The 20,233-nt window shown below is 34.0% G+C and overlaps 3 protein-coding genes across 3 annotated transcripts; 1 reads left to right on the plus strand and 2 right to left on the minus strand.

The window, feature by feature from the left end:
- Positions 1-349: 349 nt before the first annotated feature.
- Positions 350-17,049, plus strand: NAEGRDRAFT_78945 (midasin; the record flags this gene model as incomplete). The annotated part of the gene is made up of 3 exons (XM_002679637.1): positions 350-478; positions 559-2,383; positions 2,510-17,049. The coding sequence occupies 3 exons, from the start codon at positions 350-352 to the stop codon at positions 17,047-17,049; spliced, it is 16,494 nt and encodes a 5,497-aa protein (XP_002679683.1).
- A 1,215-nt stretch (positions 17,050-18,264) lies between these two features.
- NAEGRDRAFT_64949 (uncharacterized protein) lies at positions 18,265-19,011 on the minus strand (the record flags this gene model as incomplete). The annotated part of the gene is made up of 1 exon (XM_002679776.1): positions 18,265-19,011. One exon carries the CDS (start codon positions 19,009-19,011, stop codon positions 18,265-18,267), a length of 747 nt encoding a protein of 248 aa, XP_002679822.1.
- Positions 19,012-19,190: 179 nt separating this feature from the next.
- Positions 19,191-20,093, minus strand: NAEGRDRAFT_64950 (uncharacterized protein; the record flags this gene model as incomplete). Its single annotated transcript, XM_002679777.1, has 1 exon — positions 19,191-20,093. One exon carries the CDS (start codon positions 20,091-20,093, stop codon positions 19,191-19,193), a length of 903 nt encoding a protein of 300 aa, XP_002679823.1.
- Between the last annotated feature and the right edge of the window lie 140 nt (positions 20,094-20,233).

Raw genomic sequence — 20,233 nt, forward strand, 5'->3', positions numbered from 1 at the left:
CCTCTGTTTACCATTGTTGTCAAATTTAATGTATCCGAGGTTGTTGCACCGTTTGCTCACTCAAAGATTACTTTCAGTGCAAACCTGATTAATTAATTTCAAGATTACTTTCTATCACAGTATCATAGCCACATAACAAAAACATCAATGTCCTCCAATGAACATTGATAAGATATTATTAATAATACCTCACAGAAAGATGCACACTTCAAGCGCAACACATTTTTGTTGAAGGTGAAAAAGACCAAGAGAAGATTCGAAAGAGAGAAAAAATAAATCACAGAGAGCCTGGATTTTGCTTCAACCTCTTAACTGAAGAATTATAACAATATTTGAAAGAGACAAAAAAATGTTGAAACAATCATCCCTCTCAGCACCGAACCAAGAAAAGACTGCTTTTTCATATAGTCATATCTTGGTTGTGCTCGCTAAAGAATTTCCTTCACTTGAGAAGGAAGTTACAACATTTCAAAAAAAGGTTTGTTTTTAATGGACAAAGTACATGATGGATAACAAAATGATATTATTGAAAAACAATCATCCGATTATTAAAATTAGATATCTAACTCTTCCGATACTGACCAATATATTATAAAGGGTATTCAAACATATTTAATATCTTTATTTATTAAACAAGAATATACATACACTATTGCTAGAATTTGTAAACCTATTTTACCACTTCTAGTTGCACAAGTAATGGATAAACTGAACAATAACAACAATACAACGGATAGTAATTATGATACTATTAATGCCATTACTAAAATTTTACCTTTATATCCTCAATTCAAAACATTCATCAAACAATATTTTAAGGATAGACCATCACTCATAGAATCTATTGTTAATAACCATCAAGAAGACAAAATTGATCAAAAACAACTCATAACATTGTTGGAAATTACTTTACGATTATTAATTTTTGCACCATCTGATTTTTGTAAAATGTGGAATTGGTCACCATTCTTCTCGCTTTTAAAACACAAAAATAAGGATATCAAATCACTAACATCAAAATGTGTTTCAATTATATTGAAATTAGATGACCAATTTTTCAATTCAAAGATTGATAATTTAAAGACATATGTTTTGGAAGAAATTGAAAGTGAAGAATTAGTCCATTTGGAAAATACTCTTTCTTTCTATGATGATACAGAGACTTCAAATATGGAAACAACAACAGAAGAAACAAGAGATAAACTCATCATTTCACACAAATCTGATTCTATGGTAAATGTTTGTGGTGTTTGGTTACACAAAAATCTTCGTGAAATTAAATCTTCCCAACAAAATATTTCAGCTGATAAGACTAAATTGATTTTCACAAAGACATCACTCGAAAATATGCGTTCATTGGCATTGGGAGTTGCACAAGAAAATCCTATTATTTTGGAAGGTATTATTGGTTCTGGTAAGACAGCCTACGTAGAAGAATTAGCAAGAATTACAGGAAACACAGATCTTATCAAAGTCAATTTGGATGAATCTTTTGATAGTAAGGATTTATTAGGTACATATGTTTGTACTGATGTTCCAGGTGAATTCAGATGGCAACCAGGTGCATTGACAAAGGCTGTCATGGAAGGAAGATGGATTCTTATTGAAGATCTTGATTTGGCTCCATTTGATATCATTTCATCGATTATTCCACTCGTAGAGTCAGGTAATCTTTTCCTTCCATCTAGAGATGAAATTATTCCAGCTTCAACTGGTTTCCAATTGTTTGCAACTCAAAGTCTTGTAGAATCACTCAATGGAACAACAACAAGACAACGAGTTCTTCCAATGTCTAACTTGTGGACTAAGGTTAGGGTAAACAAATTACCATCTAAGGAGATTGAACATATTCTGAAAGTTAAATTCGAATCAATTCAACAATTAATTCCAAAGTTTATTGAAACATATGACGCTTTGAGAAGTGGTCATATTTCGGATGATTCTGAAAAATCCGAGAAACAATCATCTGAATCAACACAGTTAAAGAGCTTTGGAAGACTTTTCTCATTCAGAGATTTACTCAAATGGTGCGAGAGAGTTCAACGATTTTATGGACAAAAGATTCAAAAGAATCAAAACTATGTTTTAAGTCAAATTAAGAGAGACATTTTCCATGAAGCTATTGATGTATTTTGTGGTATGATTGCCAAACATGACATTTATGATTCTGTTGTTGGAACACTTGCTCTTGTGTGGGAAATTTATAATTATGAAGAATATTTAAAGACTTATAAACCACAATTACATGAAGAAAAGGGAGTGATAACAGTCGGTAGAATTTCCCTAGAAAGAGATGAGAAGAATCTTGGAGAACTTCTTAACAAAAATAGTAACTTTGCTCACACCAAGCAAAGTTTAAGAATGATGGAAAGAGTTGGTGCCTGTATAAAGATGAACGAACCAATTTTATTGAACGGTGAAACTGGTGTTGGTAAAACTACTGCTGTTCAATATTTGGCCAACTTGATGGGTAAAAAACTCCTTGTACATAACTTGAATCAACAAACAGACTCTGCAGATTTTATTGGTGGTTATAAACCAGTTGATTTGAAAATACTTGCAGCTTCTGTAAAGAGCAATTTTGAACAATTATTTTCAGTTACTTTCCCTTCAAAGGAAAACGAAGTAACATTGAAAAAAGTCAGAGATTTATACACAAAGAAGAGCTGGGCTCAATTCATCATGATGTTGAATAAGATAATTGATCTTGCTGATCAAAAACTTTCAAAAGTTGATGAAGTAGTTGATGAAAAGTTAGAAGAAGTAGATTCAAAGAAGAGAAAGAAGACTCAAGGTTCTTCTTCTGGAACAAAGAAGCAAAAGACTTCTGATAAGACATCAACACTCAAACAATATTGGACTAAATTCAAAGAAAGTGTTGACAAATTTAATCAACAACAAATACTTGTACAAAATAGCTTTGCTTTCTCTTTCGTAGAAGGTACCTTGGTTAAGGCTCTTAAGGAAGGTCATTGGATCTTACTCGACGAAATTAACTTGGCCTCTACAGAAACACTTGAAAGATTGAGCTCTTTATTAGAAGGTGAAGAAGGAACCTTATTCATTACTGAAAAAGGTGATACTGAACCAATTAAGAGACATCCAAACTTTAGAATTTTTGCTTGTATGAATCCTCCAACTGATATTGGTAAAAAGAATTTGCCACCTGGTTTGAGAAATAGATTTTCCGAGTTTTATGTTCACGAATTAACTGACAAGGACGACTTGAAGATTGTTGTTTCTAGATATTTGTCAACTGTACCACATCCACCAGTTGATGATATTGTTAATTTTTATTTGGACGTAAAGAAAAAGTCAGAAGCTGAACTTTCTGATGGTGCTTCCCAAAGACCTCATTACAGTTTACGTACCTTGACAAGAAGTTTGGACTATGCCGTTTTTGTTATGAAGGACTATGGTATGGAAAGATCTCTCTATGAAGGTTTCTCTATGGGTTTCTTAACCTTATTGAGTTCTGCTTGTTCATCCACAGTTGAAAAGATGATTAGAACTTGTTTCTTCAAACAAAAGAATGTTGATAATTCTCTTAAGCAAGCTCCAAGTCAACCAGCTAGTGGTGATTTTGTTTTGTTTAAACACTTTTGGTTGCCACAAGGTCAATTCGCACCAGAGCAACCAGCTGATTTTATTATTACTGATACAGTAGAAGAAAACTTGAAGAATCTTGCTAGAGCTATCAAGACTAACAAGTACCCTGTATTACTTCAAGGTCCAACTTCTGCTGGTAAGACTAGTATGGTTCAATATCTTGCTAAAATGACTGGTCACAAATTTGTAAGAATTAACAATCACGAAAGTACTGATCTTCAAGAATATTTTGGTTCTTATATTACCAACTCTCAAGGAAAACTTGTCTTCCAAGAAGGTATCCTTGTTGAAGCTGTTAGAAATGGATATTGGTTAGTTTTGGACGAATTGAACTTGGCTCCATCTGATATTTTAGAAGCTCTTAACAGATTGCTTGACGATAATAGAGAATTGTTCATCCCAGAAACTCAAGAAACTGTCAAACCACATCCACATTTCCAACTCTTTGCCACTCAAAACCCTCCAGGTCTTTATGGTGGTAGAAAGGTTTTATCTCGTGCTTTCAGAAACAGATTTTTGGAACTTCACATTGATGAAATTCCAAGAGGTGAATTAGTGACTATTCTTCACAGAAGATGTCAAATTTCTAACCAACATGCTGAAAAGCTTGTTTCTGTTATGAGAGAACTTCAACAAAGAAGACAAAGTAGTAAGATTTTTGCTGGTAAGAGTAATATTACACCAAGAGATTTGTTCAGATGGGCTGAACGTATGAAGGGTGCTGATGAAAAGATTAACTATAACCAAAATGCTGCTGAAGAAGGTTTTATGCTTTTGGCAGAAAGACTTCGTAGAGATGAAGAAAAGGATATTGTTAAAGAAATTTTGGAAAAGGTTTTCAAGACTAAACTTGATCTCGAAAGAATGTACAATCCAAAAGAGCTTGATAACTTACAAGTTGCTGGTAGTACTATTGTTTGGACAAAGACAATGAAGAGAATGTACGTCCTTGTTGGTAAATGTCTTCAATTCAGTGAGCCTGCATTGCTTGTTGGTGATACTGGTACCGGTAAAACAACTGTTTGTCAAGTTTATGCTGATATTTATGAACAACATTTGAGAATTCTCAATTGTCACCAACATACCGAAACAAGCGATATCTTGGGTTCTCTTCGTCCTGTAAGAGGTAGAGAAAAGTTAAAGATAGAATTAGAAGAATTAATAGAAGAATTTATTACCACAGCTAATACTAAATACTCACTCGATATTAATTTTGGTAACGAAACAAGTATTGGTAAGAAAGTCAAGAGATTGGAAGATATTTGCAAAAAGCTTGCTAAGGAAAGAAAATTAGCAGAACCTCAAAAGAAAAAGCAAAAGAATGAATTTAAGGAAAAGGAACTATTGGAAAAACAATTGATTATAAGAGATATCTATCAAAAATGGAAGGCTCTTTTCACTTGGTATGATGGACCTCTTGTTCAATCAATGAAGAGTGGTGAAATTTTCCTTATTGACGAAATTTCTTTGGCTGAAGATGCTGTTCTTGAACGTTTGAACAGTGTATTGGAACCTTCAAGAGAATTAACTCTCCCAGAAAGAGGATCTGAAAAGATCGAAAGTATTGTTGCTCATGATAAGTTTAGAATTTTGGCAACAATGAACCCTGGAGGTGACTTTGGTAAGAGAGAACTTTCTCCTGCTTTGAGAAATCGTTTCACTGAAATTTATGTTCCAAGTTTGTCTGTTTCTGAAGACTTGGCTATTATTGTTGCAAGCAAATTAGATCAATCAATCAAGAGTTTTAATACTAGAATGGTTGAATTTGTTCAATTCTTCAAGTCTAAGAGAACTAAGAGATTGTTGAGTGTAAGAGATGTCATTTCATGGGTTCAGTTTATGAATATGGCTGTTGCTAAACTTGACATGGATGCATATGGTGCCTTTTTACACGGTGTTGACACAGTTATCTTGGAAAGTATTGGTGTAGGTACTGACTCTTCTGCCAAGAACAGATTATTGCTCAGAAAGGAATGCTTTACTTTCTTACTTGATAAGATTGCTCAAGAAAATGTTTTGAGCACTGAACAACTCGAATATTATAGAGATGTTTTCCTCAATGAAAACTACACTGCCATTAGAAGTAACAAGACCAAAGAATCCTCAGAATACTTTGGATATCATCCATTCTATGTTAAATGTGGTGAAAGTAGTGAAAGAAAGATTGTTTATGCTTTGGATGCTCCAACTACTGGCAGAAATGTCATGAAGGTCCTCAGAGCTATGCAACTCAGAAAGCCATTACTTCTCGAAGGTAGTCCTGGTGTAGGAAAAACATCTTTGATTTCTGCTATTGCTAAAGCATCTGGTCACAATATTGTTAGAATTAACTTGAGTGAACAAACAGATATGATGGACTTGTTAGGTACTGATTTGCCTGTTGAAGGAAGTTCTGGAGGTCAATTCAGATGGTGTGATGGTATCTTCTTGAGAGCTTTACGTAATGGTGATTGGGTTTTGTTGGATGAATTGAATCTTGCATCTCAATCAGTTCTTGAAGGTTTGAACTCTGTTTTGGATCACCGTGCTGAAATTTATATTCCTGAAATTAACGAAACTGTTAAATGCCCAGAAGGTTTCCGTATCTTTGCATGCCAAAATCCTTTACAACAAGGTGGTGGTAGAAAGGGTTTACCAAAGTCATTCCTCAATCGTTTCACTCAAGTCTATGTTGATGAATTGAGACCAGAAGATTTGACTTTCATCCTTAATTCTATTCATGGTGATATTGGAGAAGAAAACATCAAGTTGATGATTGACTTTAACAGAAAAATGCACAAAGAAACCATGGAGCTCTATCGTTTTGGTAGAAAGGGAAGCCCTTGGGAATTCAACTTGAGAGATGTTTTCAGATGGTGTGAATTATTGAAGAAGGAAAGAGAATTGAACAAGGACTGTACCAAACCAATTGATCCAATGAGAATGATCGATTGTATGTACAAGCAAAGAATGAGAACAGTAGAAGATCGTAAACATGTGGAAAGAGTTTACAAGGAATTGACTGGAAAGGATTTCCCTTGTGAAACTAATCCAACATATACCATCACTCCTGGTGCTGTTCAAATTGGATCTTCTATTTTGTTAAAGAATAGTTCATTTGACGATTCTGATAAGGATAACCATGCCCCAAGTACATCATCACAAGATTTGATCTTGTTGCAATCCTTCTTGAACCCACTCGAAAATATTATGAAATGTATTGAAATGAACTATTTGACTATTGTCAATGGTCCATCTGCTTGTGGTAAAACTTCTATTGTTAGATTGATTGCTCAAATGACAGGAAATATGTTAAGTGAATTCTCTATGAGTAGTTCCACTGATACTGTCGAACTTTTGGGTGGTTTTGAACAAGTAGATCCTATTCAAAAAGTTAGAAAGATTGCCAGTTTTATTAAGATTAAGATTGATGAACTCGCCAGAATTGCATTCTTAAATGATGAAAATCTTAGATTCGATGCTCTTAAGTTGTTGTATAACCAATGGACAACTTATGATGCAACTGCTAAGAAGGATGCTTCATTCTCTGGTATTGAACAATTGAAGAGTATGTGTGAAACTCTATTCGATAACTTGGAATATCAAAGTGATGAAAAGCAAGCTATTATTCAACAATTGGATAATTTAAGTAAGCTTTTGGAAATGGGTGTTAAAGGAAGATTTGAATGGAACGATGGTGTTTTGATTCGTTCTTTGGAAGCTGGTAACTGGATTCTCATTGACAATGTTAACTTCTGTAATCCAACCGTCCTTGACAGATTGAATTCTCTCTTGGAACCTGAAGGTGTTTTGGTTGTGAATGAAAGAGGTTTGGTTGATGGAGAAATCCGTATTGTTAAACCACATCCACACTTTAGAATTTTCATGGTTATGGATCCAAAATATGGTGAAATTTCTAGAGCTATGAGAAACAGAGGTATTGAAATCTCAATGTTCCCAATTACTATTCCTTCACAAGATGCTTTTACTCTCTTGGCTAATAATGGTGTACCATCTGCACATTTGTGTAATGTTCTCATGGACTATCACGCTAAATTCACTCAAAAGATCTTTTTACCAGAAGAAGATCGTCCAACTATTCGTGACTTGTTGAGATGTGCTGAAGTATTCAACTCTGAAGTTAAGCAAGGTTTGAACATTACAAATGCTTTCAAGGCTGCTATTTCTTGTGTTTACATTAGAAGTAGATGTTCTTCAAAGTCAGCTGTCGATATTGCTGAAAGTGAATTAGAGGAATGTGCCAAGCAATTACCAAGAAATGATCATGGATTCCCATCAACATTTGTTGCTGCTAATGCATTCAAGTGCGACAAATCTTTGTTCAGAACAGTTTTTAGACAATCTGCCAGATTGTATGATATTATCAGAAATTATCTTAGTCTCAAAGTTGCTGAATCAAATGATCATAATGATAGCACAAAGAAACTTCTTGATTCACTTAAATGGAAGATTCTTGTTACTGATTTACCACCTCATTTCTTGCAAACAAATGATGTAGAAAAAACTATCATTTCAGCTGATGTTATGGATACATCTTCAACATCAAACTTGATTAATGATATGCAATATGCTTTGGAATACTTTATTGATGTTTCCTCATTCAAAGATATTGATATTAGAGTAATTTGGTTGCAAAGATTACTTACTCTTTGTAAATCTGATAAGATTCTTGAAGAATTGTTAACAAAGGGTATTGAATTGTTGAATACGAGAAAGGGTTGTGAAGTTTCAAAGAAAATTCAAAAGATATTCAAGAATATGCAACAAACAGTCACTCAAAGATTCTCTGAGATTATTGCTTCTCAACCAATGAACTTGAAATATAGCGAGCAATTGTTTGCTAGACTCCAATATTTGGGATTGATTAACGAACAGGATAATTATGTTTTTGATGCTGCAACTATTTTAACATCTCAACAAAAACGTAAATACGAAGAACAACAAAGTATTGCTGTTGAATTCCAAGGTACTATTGTTGAAAATAAGTCTTCATTGCTTCATCAATCATATTATTACCATCTCAATCCAAAACACAGAAGTACAGCACCAAACAGAGTTGTTGTACATCTTTATACTTTATTTGTTCAAATTGATGAGCTTGTTGATGCCATTATGAATTCTAAAGTTGACGAATCTGTTTGTAGTTTGGATGATATTAGTGGCATGTTGAGATGTAGAGACAAGTTGTGGTTCTATTTATCTCATACTGCTGAGCTTTCTGAAGAGTTCTTTATTTATTGGAACTGGTTAGCCAAAGAATTCTTAAAGGTTAAAGTCAAGAAGCCTGCCACTTCTGGAAAGAAGAAGAATATTTCTGAAACACCATATGGACTCTATGAACAATTATGCACATTCATGGGTGAAATTGATGGTTTGGTTATTAGCAACTTTAACAGTGTTGGAAAGAAGAATACTTTATACAAGAATTGTGGTAAACCTACCATTTCTCTTTCAGTTGAATTGAAGGAAATCGAAGATACTATTACTAATTATCTTTCAGTTAATACCTCTTCAAATACTGAATCTAAGGAATTGAAGCAGTTGGTTTATAATGCTATGAGTACTGTCAAGTTACTTCAACAAGAACCTAATCATCCAGACCAAGAAAAGCTTCTTCAATATGTTAGAACTGTTCCAGAGCTCTTAGAAAAGGCTAAACCAAAGGAGCAAGAAATTTCTGAAGACGTTTACACACCATACAAGGAATTGGCTACCAAGTCAGAACAAGAACTTGTTATGGATAAGATCTTCCGTGATATTGCTGAATTTACTGCTCCTGACAAGAAGCACATCAATGCTGCTTCTTTGCACTCCACACAAGCAATTTCTCCATTGTTTGACTATAAGAGTATGCATCATGAAATGAATGTAGTAACTTTGCTTTCAAAGATTGGCTACATTCTTAAACGTCTTGATGCTTCTTCAGATGTTAAGGAAATTAAGCGTTTATTGTCAACAGCTGTTGCAAAGGGAAGACATTTGATTGACTTTATCTTGCAAAACTGTTCTCGTGGTCCACTTGATCTCGTTCCATATCAATTATTGTTATGGAGAATTTCTAACTTGGAAACAAACTCTGCTGATGAAATTAAGAAGATTGCCTTAGGCATTCCTTCATTGCTTCACTTTGTATGGATTTACTGGAATGAAAGAGTTTGGGAAAATACCTACAATACATCCATGTTTGAAAATTCTGATTCTACTGAAACTCCAGTTTCGAGAGATGATCTTGCTGGTCCAAACAGATTATTCCAAGATGTTAACTCTGTGCACATTTTGAAATTGTTGAGTGGTTGGGAAAATATTCCTATTCGTTCAAGACATATCAAGATTGACCAACTTAAGAAGGTCGTACAATTCATTTGTACAAATGTTGATAATGTACAATCTGAAGAAGTAGATTGGAATAATCTTGTTTATTTGTATTGTGATACTTTGTTGAGTTTCAAGAAGAGCTTCCCAGAAGCATCTTTCCAACTCTTGTTAGATATTACTGATTCTTTGTGTGCAACTAAACAAGCTTCCGTCCAAGATCTTACTAAGATTATTGAATCATCAAATGATGGAAGATTGAAGGCTAAGAAAAATGATATCATTTCTGTTTGCAATCTCATTTGCACAAGAGATGAAGATAAGAATAAGGATTTGATGAATCGTGGTTTGGCTTGGTTAAAGTTGGGTGAAACTAGAATGAATTTGTTCATTCCAGCCAATTCTTTGGATCCAACTTTGAAGTATGCAATTTATGATAAGCATCTCAAGGAAGATATTCAAGTTCTTCAAGGAAAACTTGAAATTATGACTTCTATTGAGCGTTTCATTAGCGGAAGTGGTAGAAATATCATTTCTGACAAGATTGAAAAGGATATTACAAATATTCAATCAATTGTTGATAAGATAACTCCAAAGGTTATTAACAGACCAACTAATATTTCATTCATTGATATGTATCGTGAAATGAAGAGTTTGGCTGACCAACATGAAGTTATCAAGAACTTGTCTAATAGTTTGATAAAGTTCTTTGAAAGTGATAATGATGACAAGCAAGATATGGTTGCTGAACTTATCAATAAGGAAGAATCCTATCAAGCAAACAGCCACTCTCACATTAAATCAAAGATCTTGAAGAATTCGTTTGGTTTTGAAGATTTGGCATTGCCATTTGCTTCATCTGCTTATCATATCAAGTACGGTTTGAGATTATTATGTTATGGTTCACTTGCTAAGAAGGATGAGTCTGAACAAAATACTGTCAATCAAATTTTGAACCATCTTCTCTCCTTCCCATCTTGTAACTCGGTTCAAACTATTGAAGATGATTTGGCTATCGTTCAACAATGGCTCAAGTCTATTGAAAACTCTGCCAATACACAATCCAAGTGTAAGCAATATGAAACAGCTACCAAGGTTTTGCGTGTCTTGATGTCCAGATGTTTGTTGATTACAGTTTCTCAAACTTCCAGCCAAGACAATACAATCCATAACCTCCAATTATTGAACCAAGTTTTCGTAATGTACTCTAACTTGTTCGAATCTGTTGAAGATGAACTTGAAAAGAAGAAGGCTGAAGAAGACAACTTCTACAAGTACAAGGAAAGAAAGACAACAATCGAAACTGAAGAAGAAATTTTGGAAGAAGAAATGGAAACCATGTTCCCAACTTATAGCGAAGATTATTCTCAATTCAATGCACCAACCGAGGAAAAGAATATTATGAATTTGTCAGAGAAGAAGGAATCCTTGATATCTGAAAAGTCACTCTTGGAAAGAGTTAACAAGGTTATTCATGATGAAAGAGAAATTGACTACTTGGTTCGTACTCACAAGGATATCTTCTCCTTCATCTCTTCCTCTAGTCAACTTAGACCTGTTGATACTATTGACACTATTAGAAATAAGATGTTTGACGAATCCTTTAATGTAGCTGTTCATATCATTAACACACTCAACGGAAAATACCAAATTGATATGACTTCTTCAGGATATCTTCCACTTGTTCTTTTCGGAAGTAGAGCATTGAATAATCTCTGGGTTAAGGTTGATAATTCAAAGGAAGCTAAACTCAAGGCATACAGTGAAGTTTACACTGAACCAAATATTCCAGAAATTACTCTTGCTTTCAGCACTCTCTTCAGTATGCTTCAAAGATTGAACTTCTTGATCAAGAAGTACAGTACTGAAGAACAAAAGGGTCACCCAATCCTTGTAGAAATGGTCAAGATTATTGAACATATTCTCAATCAACCAATTACTAGTCCAATCATTAAGATTCTTACTGGTCTTGAATTAGTATTAATCAAAGCTGGTGAATGGGAAGAATATCTTACAGCTCATGTAAATTCTTTGAAGGATGAAATTAGAAAATTATCTGGTCTCATTATTAGATGGAGAAGAATGGAATTAGAAAACTGGAAGGGTATTTATGATTTGAAGAATAGAGAATACAAGAACAAATCTATTAATTGGTGGTTCAGATTCTACAATATGATTTGTAATAGTAGTTTCAAGATGGAAGAACTCACCAAGATCATTGAAGACTTCTTTGGTATTTGTGATGACTTTATCAGAACATCAACCATTGGTGACTTTGAATATCGTCTTGGATTGTTGAATAACTTCTATCAACATTTAGCTGCAGAAATTGAAAGAAAGTATTCTGATGATGTAGAAGTTAGAACTAAGATTAGAGATATTATTTTCAATTTGCACAAGTATTATTCTCAATTCTCCGGTAAGCTTGAAGAAAGACTTGACCAAGAAAAGCAACCTTTGGAAACTAAACTCAGAGACTTTATCACTCTCACTAAATGGGAAGATGTAAATATTGATGCCATCAGATTCACAACTAAGAAGTCTAGAAGAGCCCTTGCTAAATTCTCTAAAGGTTTTGGTGAAGTTCTCGTCAAACCAGCTAGAGATTTGTGGGACAAGTATGATGAACTTGCTGCTGCTTCTGAAATTATCCAAGAATCTGAGAAGAAGCCTAAGAGAAAGAGCAAGAATAAGAAGATCAAGAAGAGAAAGAATAAGAAGTTTATTGCTGATGAACCAGACGACATTATTCAACAAACTATGAACAGAGGCAAGAATCTTATCAAGAGCCACGAATTTAAGAATTGTCTTTCATATACCAAAAAGGAAAAGGAATTGCTTTCTGTTATTGAAAAGGAATTTATGGAAGATTCCAAGAATGTTGTAGATAGACTTCCAGTTATTTATGAATTGGTTGGAAAGAACTTTGAAAACTTGATCATCAAGAGTGCTGTTCCAAAGGAATTTGATGCTGTAACAAGCAATATTGAAGATTTTAGTGTTGAAATTATTGAACAAACCCAACTTCTCAACAAGGAAAATTCTCCAAAGAGTATGAAATTGAGAGCTCTCGTTACTTTGTTGACAGAACTTAAGGAAATGGGCATTTCCTACTTGAAGAAGAGTGTTGGATCTGAAACTGCTATTGACAAGATTTTCCAAATTCCAGATGTTGGATTCTCATTGAATAACCTCACTTCAAATGATGTTCAAGAAGTTTTCAAGAAGGCTGATGACTATTACTTTAAGAACATTTTCAGTGTTCAAAACTTTAAACTCACCTTTGAAGGCGAAGTTTCTGGTGATATCAAGTCTCAACAAACCAAGATGAGAGGTTATCCAGACAATTTGTTCTTCCTCACAATGAAACACAGAAGAATCTTGGGTACTATTGAAGCAAGCCAAAAAGCTAATAAGTCTTTCCTTTCAACCTTGAAACATTTGAAGCAAAGCTTTGAAAATGAAAAGGATGAAGGTGTTATCATTTCACAAAGCAAGGCTAGAGAATTGTTGAATGTACAATCAGGATATGTCTTTAGACTCTATGAATTGGTTGCCCAAATCACTTCTCTATACACAGCTCTCTCAAAGCATGATAGTGCTTATGATAAACCTTTGAAGACTATTGAAGATGCCAAGAGTATCATTGATAGAAGCGTCGATCTTTTAGAAAGAATTATGAATAGAACTCAACTCTTCAGTACTAAGGATTTGAAGGAGCTTTCCGAAAATCTCGAGACTTTGCAAAACGCTAGAGGTATTCTCAACAAGTTTGTTTCTGAAACCTCTGATCTTCCAAAATCAAAGGAATTGATTAGTCTTGTTGAAGAGTTTGATCAAGTCAAAACTACCTATGAATCAATTGTTGCAGAAGAAGCCAGTAATAACAAGTTTGATTTGGCTTCTATTTCATCATTTGCCAAGCTTTACAAGCATGCTGTCAAGTCTATTCAATTGACTATCCAAGATTTGGTAAAGGCTTGCTCTGAAGAACAAGTTCAATATGAAGAAACTATGAAATCAGCCTCTGAAGAACTCAAGAATAGAAAGAAGGAAGATGATGAAGAAGATGACACTTACTCTGCTTCTTACTTGAGCAAGAATAACTCCATTCAAAGACTTGAAGAATTTATTGATAGATGTCATGGAGTTATCACTACTGGTTTGGCCAAGATTAACAAGGACATTTCTGGAATGATTGAATTCATCGTTGACAATAGTAAGAATTCTCAAAACATTACAAACAGTCTTACAGAATTGTTGAGTAACTTAGCTCCATTATTGCAAAGATTGGATGGTGTTGTTGATACCCTCAAGATTCCTCTTGTTTATTATCACAAGAGTATTTCCAAACTCACTTATGTTCTCCTCAATATCTTCTCAACTTTGTGCAAGCAAGGTTTCTGTGGTAAGGATGACGAAGAACAAGGTGAAGGAGAAAGTGATGGTGTTGACTTTAGTTCTGGTACTGGTATGGACGATGGTGAAGGTATCAATGATATTGGTGATCAAATTGACAATGAAGATCAATTATTGAACGAAAAGGATAAGCAACAACAAGAAGGTAATAAGGACCTTGAAAAGAACGATAATGCTATCGAAATGGACGGAGACTTTGAAGCTGAAAAGCAAGAAGTTGACGAACAAGAGGATGATGAGGAACAAGATCAAGATGAAGAACAAGATGAAAATAAGGAAATGGGTGAAATAGATGAAGATGATCCAAATAAGGAACAACTTGATGAAAAACTCTGGGACGAAAATGAAAATGACAGAGATGACAAGACTGAAGAAGGTTCCGATAAGAATGACAATCCTCAACAACAAGATAGCGAACTTCAAGCGCAAGAAAATGAAAATGATGATCATCAACAAGATAATAGAAAGGACAAGCAAAAGAAGGATGACAAGCCAATGGAATACGAAGAAGATGAAGAAGCTGTTGAACAAGAAGAATTCGAAGATAATATGGATGATAAATTCAATGATGAATTCCAAGACCAAGATAAGGATGGTGAAGATCAAGATGGAAAAGACAATGATCAACAAATGGATGATTTGGAAATTTCTGAAGATGAACAAGAAGGCGATGAAGAAAATCAAAATGAACAAGAAGGTGATGAAGAAAACAAGGATGGTGAAGATAAGGAAGAAGGAGACAATGAAGATGCTGACGGTGATGAAGACTTGAAGAAGAAGAAGGATGAAGAAATTGATGAACAAGTTGACACCGAAGATATCGCTCCAGAAGACCAAAATATTAGTGGACAAGATGAAGACAATCAAGATGCTATCGATCCAAACTTGGAATCTGAAAACAAACAAGAAAAGGACGAAGATGGCAATGATGACGAAGATGGTGAAAAGGAAAATGAACAAGAAGAGGAAGAAAAGGCCCATACTGCAGAGGAAGAAGCTGATTCTAAGGATCTCAAAGAAACTCCATTTGGTGTTAAACAAACTGCTGGTAAAGCTTCTGATATTAAGGAAGATTCAGCTGAAAATGAACAAAGACAAGAAAAGAAGAATAACAATGCTGAAGAAAGTGGTAAAGACACCAATAAGAATGAAATGGGTGAAAGTATGGATCAAGGTACTGATAATAATGCTGACCAAGAGCCAGAATCCGGCCAAATGCAAATGGATCCAAATCCTCTCAGAAGCTTGGGTGATGCCATGAAGAATTGGAAGAAGAAGCTCAACCTCGTCGAGAGAAACAAACAAGAAAATGAAAAGAACAAGCAAGATGAAGGTGAAAAGAGCGAAGCTTTTGAGTTTGTTGAAGAAAATGATGCCGATAAGGACCAACAAGAAAATCAAATCTTGTCTAATGCCACCGAAGAACAATCTAAGGAGTTCCCAGCAATGGAAGATGGCGAAGAGGATGATGAAGATGAAGAAATGACTGAAGAAAAGAAGAAGGATGAATTTGGTGAGGAAAAGAAGAAGGACGAAAAGGAAGGTAATAATGCCGACTCAAAGCCAAGTATTTCATCCAAGTTGGATAAGAAATTAGAACAAGACGAAGACGAGGATGAAGATATGGAAGATATTCAATTTGAACCTTCAAATAAGAAGGTAGATTTTGTCCAAACCAACTTTGAAAGTACTATCCACACCAAGACTGAAGCTTTAGAAGAAGAAATTGAGACTGAAGAACCAGAAATTAAACCATTAAGTATGGATGACATTAAGATGATGAGAGAAGAGCTTGAATCATCTCTCAACGAATGGAGAAATAATGAAGAAAATGTAAACAATAGTAAGGAAATTTGGAAGAAGTTTGATATTTTGACATCAAGCTTGTCTCAAGAATTGTGCGAACAATTAAGATTGATTCTTGAACCAACTTTGGCTACTAAACTCAAGGGTGACTACAAGACTGGTAAAAGAATTAACATGAAGAAGATTATTCCTTATATTGCCAGTCAATTTAGAAAGGATAAGATTTGGCTTAGAAGAACAAAACCAAATAAGAGAGATTACCAAATTCTTTTGGCTATCGATGATTCCAAGTCTATGAATGATAACCATGCTGGTCAAATGGCTTGTGAAGCTTTAACATTGATTTCTAGAGCCATGTCACAACTTGAAGTAGGTCAATTAGGTGTTGTTAGCTTTGGTGAAAAGATGAAATTGTTACATCCTTTCGAGAAACCATTCACTGATGAAACCGGTGCTGAAATCCTCTCTCAATTCACATTCAAACAAAATCAAACTCAAATTGTTAACTTCCTGTCAGATACCATTCAACTTATGGAAAATTACAAGTCTATGGAATTCTCTAACAATAGCGAACAATATCAATTGGCATTTATTATTTCAGATGGTAGAATGTTAGAAAGAGATAGAATTGTTAAATTGGTCAGAGAAGGACAGGAAAAGAAGATTCTTTTCGTTTTCATTTTGATTGATAATCCAAATCCAAAGGATTCTATTCTCAATGTAAAGAGTATCAACTCTACTTCAGATCCAAAACAACCATTAACATTTAGTTATTATATTGAAAAGTTCCCATTCCCATTCTACATAATTTTGAGAGACATTCAAACTTTACCTGAAGTCTTGGCCGATGCTCTTCGTCAATACTTTGAATTAATCAATCTCACTGCTAATGAACAAGTTTAAATAAATCACTCGTTATCAGATAAAAGATCATCTTCATAAAAGCATCCTCGTTCTCTTATTTCATCCACTTTGAGATTTGGAAGAGAATTTCTCAAATATGTGGCAACATTATGATCAATATTGTTAATGCAAATAGATTGTAACAGCTGTAGTGATACTAATTGTCTTGCAGCACCATCACCAATGTCGGATGCCCAAACAGAGAGACAGGTTAGTTGTGTCATCGCTTGACTAATATACTCTGCTCCTAGATCTCCAATACTATTACAGTCCATATTTAATGATTTCAAACCAGTCAATTTACAAATAAGTTTTGTTCCTTCAGAGTCAATGTGGTTTGTTCCAATATTTAATTCTGTCAATTGAGTTAATTTACAAATTGCTTCACAATCTTTATCATTCAAATCATTTTCTTCAACAATCAATGTCCTTAACTTGTCCAAAGTAACAAGGTGTTCCAAATCTGGAGAATTGTTTCTTTTCTTTCTAGAATAAAATTTAAAAACTGAAGAAATGTTCAACGTTTGAAGGTTTTTCAAAGAACCTATCAAATAAAATCCATTTTCTTGAACAAATCTCGTATTACCACTCACATCTAGATAGGTCAATTGATTGTGAATTACCTTACATAGATACTTCATTCCTGGATCGCTTGAAATATCAATTGTTCTATGCAAAGAAATTCCCTTAATATTCGAAACATAGGTAGAACTTCTATTATCATCCTTCAAAACTTGTAAAAATTTCAACCATGATGATTTTGTATTAAATTTAACATCAAAACTAAATAAACTATTTCCAATTTTAAAAAATCTTTTCGAAATTAAAAAACAATTTTGGATAATCATTTTACTCTCTAAAAAAGTCAAAACTTCAAAGCAAATATCCTTTGAAAACTTAAAAGAGTGATTAGTTGTTATATTGCTGATCGGAATCTGTTTGAATTTTTTATCTGGAATTTCGTCAAGATCAGAATGATCATCTGTTTCCTTTCGTTTCATTTTTTCTGTTTCGTTTGAAGTTGGTGAAGAAAAGCATTCACAAACACAAATTAATCAACCATCTTCGAAGAGAGAAGAGAGGCTATGTATGTGATATCAATATCTGACTTTCTGATGTTATTAAGAGATAGGCATATTAGTATTTTACAATTTCTAGTTCTTGAAAGAATGGAGGAGGAGCTTACATTAAAATACACAATTGGTTTATGAGGAACTATTTTTCTTCCCTTGGTGGTCTTTCAACTACCTTAATCTTTGTAATGAGAATTTCCTCATTTACTGGATAAATATTTTCACACTGTTGACAAATTTCCTTACTCATTCCACCTTTTACAGCCATTCTTTCCACAAAGTCGTGAATCTTCATCTTTTTAATGTGTTTTTCCACTGTTTGGTGCATGACAGTTCGAATCTTTTTGATTTGTGACTTGTTGGCATAGGATGTCTTTTTCAATTGAAGAGTTCGTGCTCTTGTTGTTGCACTCATGAAAATTCTCACTTGATATCCATCTAAACTCTTATAAACTTGATTGAGTGTAATGAGTGTGTGAAATTTGTGTGGAATTGAAGCTAATTTTTCTTTGGTCAATCGAAACCCATTAAAATCAGCTTCAGCATGTCCTCTTTCCGAAATTGTGTAAATTTTCAAATTAATTACATTGTAATCAAGATCAGACTTGACTGACATGATATCTGGGGCAAAAGTTTCAATCGAACGATTCAAAACCTTTTCATGAGTTGGTAATTTTGAGGCAGTTTTACCTATTGCTCTGGTGACTGGTGTGAATATTAGAGGAAAATCCAGAGTTGAGTTTGGTAATTTAGGTGTTGAAATTGATGCATATTCATCATGTTTCGTCTTGGAATATTCGAAATAGGGAGATTTGACAAGGAATGTAGTTTTGAAATAGAATGGGTCGATACAACGACGACGTTTTTGTTTGCTTTTACCTACTACCATATTTTTTTTTCTTTTGTTTGAAATTAAGAAATTGAAAGTTATTTTTGTAATGTTGAATTCAATTCCATAATTTACCACTTCAAAAACCTAACTTCCAATGTTTACTACCATGCTAGTTTCCTCCTGTCCTGATGTGGCCAAGGTTATGAAATATAAAGCAATTGGAAATGCTTTCTGAATTATTTATTCAAATACTTAACTTCCTGAGTCAATTTACAAGTGTAATGATGAGCAGATTGATAAGACTCATATTTAGTCCACCCACTCAATTTAAACTTGTAATATCCAACATCTATCACACCCGTGTAATTACATCCGTAAACACTTGAGGTTTCTGCCAAAATCTGAATCCCATAATTGCCATATTTGCTGTTTGATCCTACCAGTCCAATTAAAGAGCTATCTGTTGCTATCGTATGGTTATTGTAATACCACCTACAGCGATATCTATCGGATAAGGTATCAGCTCTAAAGAATATTCCAAATCCAACCCTTCTAACACTTTTATCCGAATTTGTTGAGTTTCCAGATTTAAGATTTTCAAAATGTTTGGCCAAATCTGAAGGCATGCACAGTTTGTAAATATGTTTCAAATTCTTTGGAATAACTCCACAACTCTCTGCAAAATGGCTCACATCAAATATAAAGGCATGTTCACTATTATCCATTTTTCCAATTACAATATATCTATCAAGTGATTCCTTTTCCTCATTGAAATAATTAGTTTTCAGCTTGAAGTAAACTTGATGATTATCATGATCGATAATCGTTATAAGAGAATTGATAATTTCCTCTTCATTCTTCAATGCATAATTTGTGAATTTGCTCAGCTCTGAAATTGAATTACTATAATTGAAACAAATCTCAATTCTTAAAGTATCAATAGGCATGCATTTCTCTGGAAACAATACCTTGTCCTTCTCGACAGAACAAGGTCTTGCTACTTGACCAACCACCAATGGTTGCGAATCTTGACACGTGAAGGTCACATTAAACATGGCATTTTCTCCTGTATTAATTTCCTTGCACATATCCATCACATTCTTTACTCGATCATAAATATCACTTGATCTAGTAGGCATTCCAATGTTTTCTCGTGAATTTTTCTTTTTAAATTGCATGGTAGGAATGTCAAGTTTCAATTTAATTAAATCTTTCAACATGGATGTGAATGATTCCGAATGTTGATATGAATTTTCCACTTTTCTTGATGATGGTCTTG

Source organism: Naegleria gruberi, assembly GCF_000004985.1.
Source record: "Naegleria gruberi genomic scaffold NAEGRscaffold_12, whole genome shotgun sequence".
NCBI lineage: Eukaryota > Heterolobosea > Eutetramitea > Acrasida > Naegleriidae > Naegleria > Naegleria gruberi.